The 12,012-nt window shown below is 41.0% G+C and overlaps 1 protein-coding gene across 1 annotated transcript; it reads left to right on the top strand.

Annotated features, from left to right (window-relative positions):
• The first annotated feature begins 10,758 nt into the window (after positions 1–10,758).
• Positions 10,759–11,727, top strand: LOC141632930 (uncharacterized). Its single transcript, XM_074445427.1, has one exon. The coding sequence runs from the start codon at positions 10,759–10,761 to the stop codon at positions 11,725–11,727; it is 969 nt and encodes a 322-aa protein (XP_074301528.1).
• Positions 11,728–12,012: the final 285 nt, after the last annotated feature.

Raw genomic sequence — 12,012 nt, 5'->3', positions numbered from 1 at the left:
TGAGCGCATGAGTCGTGTTCCTTATGCATCTGCAATAGGATCAATCATGTATGCCATGATATGCACACGTCCAGACGTGGCATATGTATTGAGTATAACGAGTCGGTACCAGAAGAATCCAGGTGAAACACACTGGATAGCCGTTAAAAACATCCTCAAGTACCTACGGAGGACTAAGGATAGGGTATTGACTTATGGAGGCGATACTAAGCTCTGCGCAATCGGTTACACAGATGCTAGCTTCCAAACGGATCGAGATGATTCAAAATCTCAGTCCGGGTTCGTCTTCACTCTTAATGGTGCTGCGGTCAGCTGGAAGAGTTCCAAACAGAATGTTGTAGCAGATTCTACTACTGAATCCGAGTACTATGCCGCTTCGGAAGTAGCAAAGGAAGCTATATGGATGCGTCAATTCTTACAAGGACTTACGATAGTTCCTAGTTCGAATGACCCGATCACCATCTATTGTGACAATAGAGGTGCCATCTTCCAGGCTAAGGAGCCTAAGTCTAGCAACAAATCTAGACATGTACATCGGAAAGCTCACCTGATCCGTGATTACGTGGAGCAAGAAGAGATAGTGATTGACAAGATAGCTTCGGATGATAACATCGCGGACCCTCCCACTAAACCGTTGAATTTTGATAAGCATGAAGGGCAAATTATTTCCATGGGAATTAAACGTGTTCCTGAGTTATAGTAGTTGATTATGGATTTGATACATTATTTTTTTCATATACTATTTATAACTTCATCGTTTTAATATAATATTTTGTTTTTCATGTGGATTGTACTGACAACATTGAACGCCACAAAGTGAACTGAATTACATTATATTTGTTTTGGTCCGTAATCGCCCATATGAGCTGATAACTCTGGCTATTATATTGTGCAGTCGATTGATGGTGGGTTCAACGAGCCATCAGTCAAACAGTTGGCTGATCGATCACAAATACGGGTTATAACGATACCTCGTAGGACAATTTTTGTGACAACGTAATGGAGTCCTAAATGTTTAAAAACATTCGGTGCCAGGTCGTGGATTAGACGTCCATTGTGTTCCTAGAGTCGATTCTTTTGACTATCGACTGTCTCTTGAGATTAAGGCGGTTTTGGGTGACTTTGGTTTCTTTCTCATGGTCTCATTGTAACAGGAGACTAAGTAGATTTTTTCTGGGTCATTTCATACTGTGCTTACATCTGCAGGATTCGAGTTGAAGAAAATATCCAACCTTTATCAGGTTTAGTTATTTCTCAGGGCCACTCGAGGAGTTGTAACTGAAATTCATGGCCATGCTCGAATGATGATTCATTTATCAGTTAAGTTACTCTCTAGTCGGGGAAACCACTCTTAATACTGATCACTTGTAAAATACGACCTTTGTGAATACAGATTTTTTAAATTGTTTTACATTGAGTGGGGGAAATTTTAGGATATGAGAATCGGTTATCGCACATACACTTGTGAGGACAAGTGGGAGTTTGTTGGAGCTTGTGTCCTCCACAAATTAGTGTGATAATATTATAAATCTCTTATAGGTTCACAAGGGTATACTTCGTATTTTATCAGTTGATTAACGATTACCTAATAACGGTTGGCTTGCTAGAAAGTTTGACGTTATTATCATACTGATGGCGGTGATCAACTGGTCCCTAAAAGTCACACCTAAAGGATGTGTTTGAGAGATGTGATTGTATGAAAATGTAATCACATTGATGCCTAATATGACTAAAAGGTTAGTTCATGTATTTGATTAAACAGTTAGTCAATGTGTTGATGAGACGATTATTTAATATAATTAAATAATATTAGCTGAGACGAATTAACTGTCAATTCGTAAATTGAATATAATAAGTTATATTTAATTAATGTATATAATTTTAGCTTGAACGAATTAAGATGTTAATTCATAGTTAAATGTAATCGGTTATATTTAATTAGCAAATTATAAACATGCGATATTTATAGTTATAGTATATATTATACAATATTGTCATAATAAATTATTACAGACCGGCATTATAAATCGACTGCAAGCTGTTATGTGTAGACTCATTAATACGGAATAATGTAAATGACAATTTATAAAACAATACATTTTATATACATTTTGGATACTACCAAAATAAGAAGATTTAATCTCCTTATTCTTGGTAGTTGGTAAAACCGAAATAAGGGAATTAAAGGAAGAAAAAATCTTCCCATTAATCCCTCCTCTTTCACGGTTTTAAGAGGGGATTTTGGGGATCATTTTCTCATTCCTTTTTAACCTAATTTTTCACCAAAAATTCTCTCATCAAAATATACACAAAAACCCTAATATTTTCAGAAATTAGGGTTCCTCTTCAAGCATTAAAGGGATCTCATTCTAGCAATTTGAGGGTCATTGCTCGGAGCATCTTGGGTGCAACTAATAGGCGAATATCATTGCGATATTGTTCTTAGGCCATATTTGCTAGGACCGAAGGTTGATTCTTCATCCTCTACCTTTTGTTTATGTAATTTTCATTTATGACTAGTTATCATCTTTATAATTTCGTTATAATCCTTACAATTTAAAGGGAAGTATACTGATAATTCCCACAGAAACCGACCGATCTAAAACGATCCGGTCGAAAGCATTTTTACGCCGCCGAGCGTGGCTTTCAAAAGACCGATATACGTCCAACAGATCGGCTTGGCGTGTAGGTGGCCATGTCCACAAATTGGCGACTCTGCTGGGGATAACTAGGACACTTACGTCTTTGTGATCCCTAGATGGTGAGACTCGAACGAGTTCTTGGTTGGAATGCATTAATTGATATTACGGTCACGGTCGGGTTCCTTGTCCAGGCCCATAACCTAACCCTTTTCGACCAATTGGCTCGTCTCGTTGGCGTGAGTTTTCTCATCCCCGCGTTTCGAATCCTGATTGAGTCAAGCATACCGTTGACGTTACACATTTCTGTTTCGTCAAAGAGCTTTCATTACTTTCGAGCAGGAGGCTAGGGCACCCTCCTTACACATTTTGTTTGGATTGGTATCCCTCTCGCAAATCGGGGTTTGATTGCTTGGTGTGTAACCCACCCTTTTAAGCAAAAACCCGTGTCAGCATAATGCATAATATAATGAACTGTGAGTGCTTATGTGCTACTTGATCATAAGTCCTTCCGTGTCATTTTCAAACTATCAAACTCACCCTTTTGCGCCGTTATAATGGCCGTTTCAAACCTTGGTCTTTTGCCGACCGTTGCACCCCTTTCTAGGCCGTAATGACGATTTTCAAACCCGGTTTTCATAACCATTCCAACACGCCTTTCTAGGCCGTCGTAATAACGATTTTCAAACCCGGTTTTCATAACCATTCCAACACGCCTTTCTAGGCCGTCGTAATGACGAATTTCAAACCCGGTTTTCATAACCATTTCAACACGCTTTTTTAGGCCGTCGTAATGACGATTTTCAAACTCGGTTTTTTATAACCATTTCAAGTCACCTTTTTACGCTGTTATAATCGCCGCGTCTAGACACGGATTTTAACCCATTTCGCGCAGACAATGGCTCTTTCAAAACCCGAGAAAAGCACACACCCTTTTCTCGAGACACCTTCGAGATCCCGAGGACCATTCACCGTCCCCGAGACCTCTTCAAACATTTCAAACCCGATTTTCAAAACATACAATTTTGAATTTCAAAACCGTCTTGGGAAACAATACACTGTTTTCCGAGCCGACTCAAACTCAAAACCCTCTTTTGCAAATAAACTTAAGACAACCCTTTCAACTGATCAACTTGCGGAGATCTCTATCTTCGGAAGCCGTCCTTAAAGTGACAAATGAATCTTTTTGAGAATTTCTATTTTCGAAAACTTCAGTCCACCATTCCAATTCTGCCTCGTGTGTATCGAGTCGAAGCAAACGTACTTATGGGTCTTTACTTATGAGTCGTCTCACCACGAGACCCGGCCAATGGAGTCGCGCCGTTATGTTGGACTCATGTCAAAAGTTTGGTCAACACCGTCACGTTATAAATCGAGTCAGCACCGAGGAACCACACACGGTCACCCTCGTCTCGTTAAGTCTGATCTTGTCCTTTTGTGTTGGCTGCGTTCAGTCTTTGAACCGTGTCGGATTGAGTTGTGATGTGAGCCGTTTTTCTGCCTCAGAGCCATGGCCCCATCTTCAGCATCGTCCAACAAAAATGATAACAACAAAAATGTCACGACTGATCAACTAGCCAGCCTGCTCACCGCTCTTAAGGTCACCCTGGATCGCGTCGAGACCCGTATCGACGCCCTGGAGAACAAGGAAATCGGAGAACATAATACTCCACCTCTGACTGAAACTGAGAAGAGGCTAAAGCTCTTGGAAGAACAGCTCCTACCCCGGGGTAACAATATCCATCTTGAGAACAACCGAAGGTTTGAGTCTGTTGGGGATCAATTACCTGACAACTTTACCCTGACTGATGTACCTAAGTTCAAAGGAGTGGAGGACCCGCTCAATCATATCCGTGCTTTCAAAGACTACATGGCCATTAAAGGGCTCAAACAGGAGCTTTTTACCCGGATCTTCCCATCCTCCTTGGAACCGATCCCTCGTCAGTGGTACTACTCCCTTGATCCGAAAAACCTTACCCCTTGGGATGAGGTCACAGTTGAGTTTGCCAAACAGTATGCCGACAATGTCAAAATCCAGGCCAATACCCGTACTCTCGAAGTGCTAACCCAGAACGATAAGGAAGGGTTCACCCAATTCTTAACCCGTTGGAGGAGGGTGAGTACTCAACTGGTCAGTAAGGCGAGTGAATCAACTTTGGTGGAAAAGTTCGTCAACAATCTCCGCCCAATTTATGCCAACTTACTGAGATATCAAAATATTAAGACCTTCCAGGATCTGCAAATTCCGAGTATGCGCATTGAAGATGACCTCCGGAAGGGTGTCTTGGCCAAGACCACTGGCAGAGGCTACCAGGGATCCACATCAACCGGATCTCGCCCTTATGGTCAAACGAACAAGATCGATGAGGTCAACCTCGTTGAACAATCTGCTAACAGAGCTGAGCTCCCCCAGAGAGTGTTCACTAATATAGGGTCAACTTACGCAAGTGCTTTGAAGAGGCTCATGGACCAAGCGAAGTTACAACCAATCGGACCCACCCCGGATCCGACTGATGCTAAGAAATCCCGCTTCTGGAACCCCAACGCCTACTGCCAGTACCATCAAGGGAAGGGGCATGATACCGAAACCTGCTTCAAACTCAAACACATCATCCAGGACATGATTAATAAAGGAGATTTGCCTTTGTCCTCACCGACTAAGCCAAACAACAAAACAAATCCTCTGGGAATCCATGCCATCTCTGACGATGAGCCAACTCTGGACTGCTCTCACCTCATCCTGCCAGTTGATGATGAGGTGAATGCCTTGGAGAAAGATCCGTCAGACGGGGTGTTCGTGTTTAGTGATGTAACACCCCCATACTGCAAGTGCCTTACCAGGACCACTTAAGGCATGGAAGTGCTACCATCTCGGTTTCCCGAGGCAATGATAATCATAAGACAATAACGAAACATACTTAAAAGTAAATAATGTTTAAAGTGATTACATACAAACTCCAAAACCGATAAAAAGAAATACAAGACTCTCAGATGGCCCACTGCTAAAACTATCAAAGCTATAAAACATCGTCTGACACAGCGGAAGACTTCTAACTACCACGTGATGACTCATCCCAGCCATCCCATACGCGTCATATCATACCTGCTCAATAACTGCTCACCACCCCCGAATGGATCACCACAGTTTTTAAAACATTTAAACGGGGTCAGTACTAATCACACAATTTATATAATCCAACAACACAACAAACAACACAGCTCAAACGGTCACACACACAATCACACCCACTCCAATCAATCTCTGTCACCGACTGTCCACTGGACCAGCCCTGCCAGTGGGGGACCGCAGCCGTACCCACCAAATCCCCGCTCATCATACCGAGCGATAACCCTGTCCCATTAATGTGCACATCCCCTCGCATGGCGGGTTCCACGGAGGGCGAAACAAGGGCGTGAAGCCACTCCCGCAAGTGACTCCACTCAGCCGAGAACGCATCTCGAGAACCAGAGACAAACAATCACAACCATTAAACAGCAATCAAAACCAACAACCGTCACAATACTCGTATGACAACAATCAACAATCACTAATCATCACCAACACATTATGGGACTAATACTGAGTAGGGAAACCCTACCTGGAATGCAACACATACATCAGACGATCTAGCAGCTTTCTCAAAACCTTTCCGCTACGAACCCTTCTCCTATATACATAATTAAACAATCACTACCACATCAATATAAACATAGAAAACCCCCAATCCTAAAATTAGGGTTTAAACAACCTTAACCAAATGCTATAAAAATGGTACGTAGGACTTACCCTTGACGCAAGGATCATAATGATACAAAGAACGATGAAATCCGACCTCTCGAGCTCCAGAATTTGTCAGTAACACGGATGAATGCGAAGAACGTAACTTGAATCTCTTTTCAATGTGATTAGGTTTGTAAAAGTGTATTGTAAAGATGACGGAAAGATTTATGTATATTAATCCGTGTTATTAACAAAACCCGATAAAACATCACCCGTAAACCGGGCTACTCGATCGAGTAACTGACCTACTCGATCGAGTGCCGGCTACTCTATCGAGTACCTAAGGCTACTCGATAGAGTACCCTACAGGTCAGAAACTATTTTAAAATGCAAAACACCCTTACTCGACAGAGTAAGGCCTACTCAATAGAGTACCCAGAGACTCATAAAACCGTAGTATTACGGTCTTCCCTCCTTAAAAAGAAGTTCGTCCCCGAAGTTCAACCCATACATAAAAAAAAAAAAAAAAAAAAAAAAAAAAAAACCTACAAACTTGACTAAGACACAACAACGCAACTAAGACTCAAAACAAAACCTCACCCTATAACACATGAACTCTTAACACCAACTCCACCAACTATACTTACCTCCACAACATGTCTCACGATATCGTATCAACTACATCATATTCTCTCTCGACACCAACTCCCAACACCACCAACTACTATCCACAAACGCTGCTAGCTCCGTAACATATTATCCATTAGAAAATCCAATATCAAGACATTCACAAACATCAAACGGAATGTTACATTCTACCACCCTTAAAAGGAACTTCGTCCTCGAAGTTTACTCACACTCATAACTTCATCCTACAACTGTCAACATTATAGAACTTATATACATCATCATCCAACTGTCTGCACTATATAAAATATTCTCACACTCCGAAGCATCACACTACTACAAGCACGACCATGACCTTTAACAAAATCAACCACAACACGAATCAATCTTTTATTGGACATCAAGACTCAAACTTCCAAATATATTACCATATGCACACCCATCAAAATCTCTTTTATCGCATCCTACTCCTCTTAAGATAAATGTTACGTCCTCGTAACTCACTAATACTAAATCCTAGCTATATCTTTTCATTATCCTCATCACCACCGCATGTCAAAGACAACCACCTAAAATCTAAACACTCGCCATGCATACATCCAAGGCTCTCTTACTTAAACATTTCTCATACCTCAACTCATTCGGCACACCACCTAACCTATACCATAAAACTCGTAGCAAAACACCATACTAACTCTCCATTATTACTGCAAAACAACATACCTCTCTATGTAAGGCACTTATCTCCCAGAAGCATAACTCATGGTCCACACTCGTTACGTACACGCACACTAGATCCTCAAGTTATTTCCTTCGTTACCGCGAAACTCATACATAACTTAACATGACACTAATTCCCCCAACACCCTACACTCACTGTCTCAACAAAGGATTATGAACCACCTGCATCTTTCAGGTCATTACCACACATGTTCTACGACTCACTTGCCATTACCATATCTACTAAAGCCTTATCTAGAACAAAATCAAAAGTACTGTAACAACTTCTGACAACTGTGTCCCATCAACAGAATGTCACTATACCATGACAACAACGAAAACATATACAACTCTCTTTCTTACCATACTCTACCCTCATACCCAAGCTGAAACTGGTAAGAAACATCAACAAACAAAACAACAGTCTACACGTTCAACCAAAACTCACAAGGAATAGCAGCAAACAAAACAATAATCTATGTTTAACTGGTATGTACTTTCGAAAACTCGCATCATAATCATCTCGCCTACTCCACCACAACCGGTGACGGCATCGCAACACCGCCACCAACCGCCACACCGCAGTGCAAAAATACCCGCATCACAACACTAAGTACCGTGCCCGGATCACCACCCGAGGCACCACAACCACACCGATAGACATCACAACAGACACAATCCCATAAACACTGACTCAACATAACTTCTCGGACAAGAAAAACTTACTCAAATCCACTTTACTAAATCACAATGCAACATATTATATGAATTAAACAGATAATAACCTCATGAATATCATCCCCTTACCATATCACGGAATAACATATATCATGAATACATACAAGTATAACCAGTCATGCCAGATCAATCAAATTGTTGCCTTTTTAAACCTCATTCCATAGTATACCGTACCCAACATAAATTACAAAATATTCATATAACAACTTTATAATTATCACACCATACCACTCCTTGTGAGGTCAGAACCTCACACAAACATTTACATATATCATAGACCCGTAATCACAACCAACTAGTCAATTCTGATCACGTAAGTTACCACTCGATAAAGGTTACCTCTCGCTTGAGCTTAACTCGTATGCCCCTCATAACACATTCCCCCATTCGCATAACCATCACCTCATGCCGAGTATAACCATACCATTACTATTCAACTATTAACACCCGCCTCATCTAATCGCATCCTATACTTCCTTACCACCATATATTTCAATCGGGTCTCTACAAAATCAACCTCTTTAAAATGGCCATCTTTCCTATTTATCATCACTCTTGGCCATCTTTCCTATTTATCATCACTCTTGACCACAAAAATGCTACTATGCAAGAAATAGTCGCCAAAATGGGACTAGAGAGAGAAAGCTCTACCTTCTCTCCTGATTTCTAGGGTTTACCTTGCCAACATGGCAAGGAAAATCAATAAAAAAATATCCCAATTAAAAAGTAAAATAAGATCTAAAGCTAAACAACGACTTTCCTTTTCTAATTGTTCTGCGTTAAGGTTGGATATGGATTTGCCTTCATCATCTACGAGATGAACTGCGATTCCGCAATCTGCTGATGCTCAAAAAACACGAGAGGTTAGTGAGATCGTGGGGATCCCGGTGCTTGATCTTGGTATTATTGTAGATGATGAACTTGGATCGGAAACTGATTCTACTGAGGATGCTCGTGAATGGATTGAAGTCTCTGGTAAGAAAACTAAATCTCCTTTGGTTACTCAAGAGTCTGAGGTGCATGTTTTAAAGTTTACTAAGGAGGATGTAGCAGATGAGTTGAAATTCTGGGATACTGCAGTAGTCTGTTATGTGTTAGGCAGTAATCCGCCATGGGAGTTACTCGAGGGGTTTGTTAACAAGATATGGGGGGTCTATAAATATGACAAAATTTCTTTCCTCCCTAATGGGGTGTTCTTGGTTCGTTTCCCTACCAAAGAGTGTCAGTCTCTTGTGCTTCAGCAAGGCTTCCCTATGTATGACAATAAACCCTTAATTGTCAAGCCCTGGACTGAGGAGTGTAGTCTGCGTAAGGAGAAGGTTCAATTTGTCCAAATTTGGTTGCGCCTTTGTGGGTTACCTCTCAAATTTTGGGGCAAAACCTGTCTTGAGAAATTAGCGGGGTTGCTGGGAAAATTCTTAAAACGTGATGGAGCCACAGAAGATAAAACCAGGCTGGGATATGCCAGATTGTTACTGGAAGTAGAGATTGGTTAGAAATTCCCTGATAAACTTATGTTCCAGGATGAACATGGACAAGAGGTGACTATATTGGTGGAATATGAATGGAAGCCTCTTGTGTGTGATACTTGTAAGGGGATTGGGCATAGTACTGGTATGTGCAAGAAAAACTCAGTCGCACAGAAGCCACCAGTATCTAAGCCTTCTAAACAAATCTGGAGAGTTGTTCAGAAGCCTCCTTTTAATGTGAAGACTCCTCCTGTGGTACCAGTCCCTGAGGTGCCATTTGGGGGGATTACTTATCATAACTCCAATATGATTACCCCTGTTCATGTTATTCAGCAAGTGTCTAGGCAGGAACACATAGATGTGGTGACAGGGTCCCCTTCTAAGTCTTATGTGGAGGCCCTAGCTAGCAGTCCAGTGGGATCATTGAATGGGAGACAGGAGGAACCACCAGGATCAAGTAATAATGGATAGTTTAGGGAGTTGGAATGTTAGAGGAATAAATGGGCCAAATAAGCAGGTAGGTGTTAGAAAGTTTTTATTTTAGAATAATATAGGCTTATTTGGGCTAGTTGAAACCAAAATTAAGAGTCAGGATTTTGATAGTGTTCTTGCAAAACTTGGTGGACATTGGAAGGGGATTAATAATAATGATTATCATCATGGTGGAAGAGTATGGATCATTTGGGACCCTCAAATCTTTGATGTGTCAGTTCTTCATAAAAATGCTCAGGTGATTACTACTAAGGTCTTGGAAATTGCTTTAGGGGATACTTTCCTTTACTCTGTTGTCTATGGATGAAATGATGAGGGAGAAAGGCTGGTTTTATGGGATCATCCTAAGGACATGAAGGATAGATACCATGGGCGTTGGGCTGTTTGTGGTGATTTTAATAATGCCCTCAACTATAATGAACGTATTGGCAGAGAAGTTATTTGGACTGAGATTGCTGATTTTAGGGAATGTGTTGATTATTGTGGATTAACTGATATCAAGGGGCAGGGAGCTTTTTATACGTGGAACAATAAGCAAATGCCTGCCTCTAGAAATTTTTCTAGGATTGATAGGTTTTTGATCAATTCTGAGTGGATGGGGATGTATCCAGATTCATATGCTCATTTTCTTCCAGAAGGATTATTTGACCATAACCCATGTGTGTGTTATAGGAGAAGTACTAGGACTACAAGAAAGTCTCGTTTTAGATATTATAACACGTGGAGTATGTACCCTAACTTTCTCACTGTGGTACAACAATCTTGGTGTAAGCCTGTGGCTGGGACTCTAATGTATAGGCTTGTGGACAAGCTGAGAGGCTTAAAAGGACCACTCAAGATGTTGAACAGGAATGGGTTTGCTGATGTTAAAAAATCTGCTGGTATAGCTAAAGCCTTGTTGGAGGAGATTCAAGTGCAAATGCATAATAACCCTGCTGATCAACAGTTACTTCAAGCTGAAAGAGATGCTGCTGAGTCTTATAGACATCTCAGTAAGATTCAGCACTCTTTTCTCAGTCAAAAAGCCAAAGTGGATTGGATCAAATTTGGTGATGAGAATACTAGTTACTTCCATAATATGATCAGAGCTAGACAAGTTCACAATAGAGTGATGAGTATTAAGGGTGCTGATGGAGAGGAATATAATACTTGTTTGGGAATTGAGACAGCTTTTACTGATTATTATAAGAGTCTTTTAGGCACCTCCCTTCCTACTTCTGATGTTCATGGACCTACTGTTAGGACGGGTCCTCTGGTGACTGATGCACATAAGAGCATGCTCTTGCCCCTCATTCATTCAGTGAAATTAAGGACTGTATGATGGCTATCCCTGCTACTAAATCCCCTGGACCTGATGGATTTTCCAGCCAAATTTTCAAGGACTCTTGGGAGATTGTGGGACCTGATGTCATTGAGGCTATCCAAGATTTCTTCAAGACTGGTAAGTTACTCAAGCAAGCTAACACTACAACTCTCACACTGATTCCTAAGGTTGCAAACCCTACAAGTGTATTAGAATTTCGCCCTATAGCTTGTTGCAACACGATTTATAAAACTCTGTCAAAGGTCATGTGTAAGAGGCTGAGTAGAGTGCTTCCTGATATTA

The sequence above is a fragment of the Silene latifolia genome, chromosome Y (assembly GCF_048544455.1).
Source record: "Silene latifolia isolate original U9 population chromosome Y, ASM4854445v1, whole genome shotgun sequence".
In the NCBI taxonomy this organism is placed as follows: Eukaryota; Viridiplantae; Streptophyta; class Magnoliopsida; order Caryophyllales; family Caryophyllaceae; genus Silene; species Silene latifolia.
Note: the sequence above shows the minus strand (reverse complement) of the source record. Positions and strands in the feature narration are given on the sequence as shown.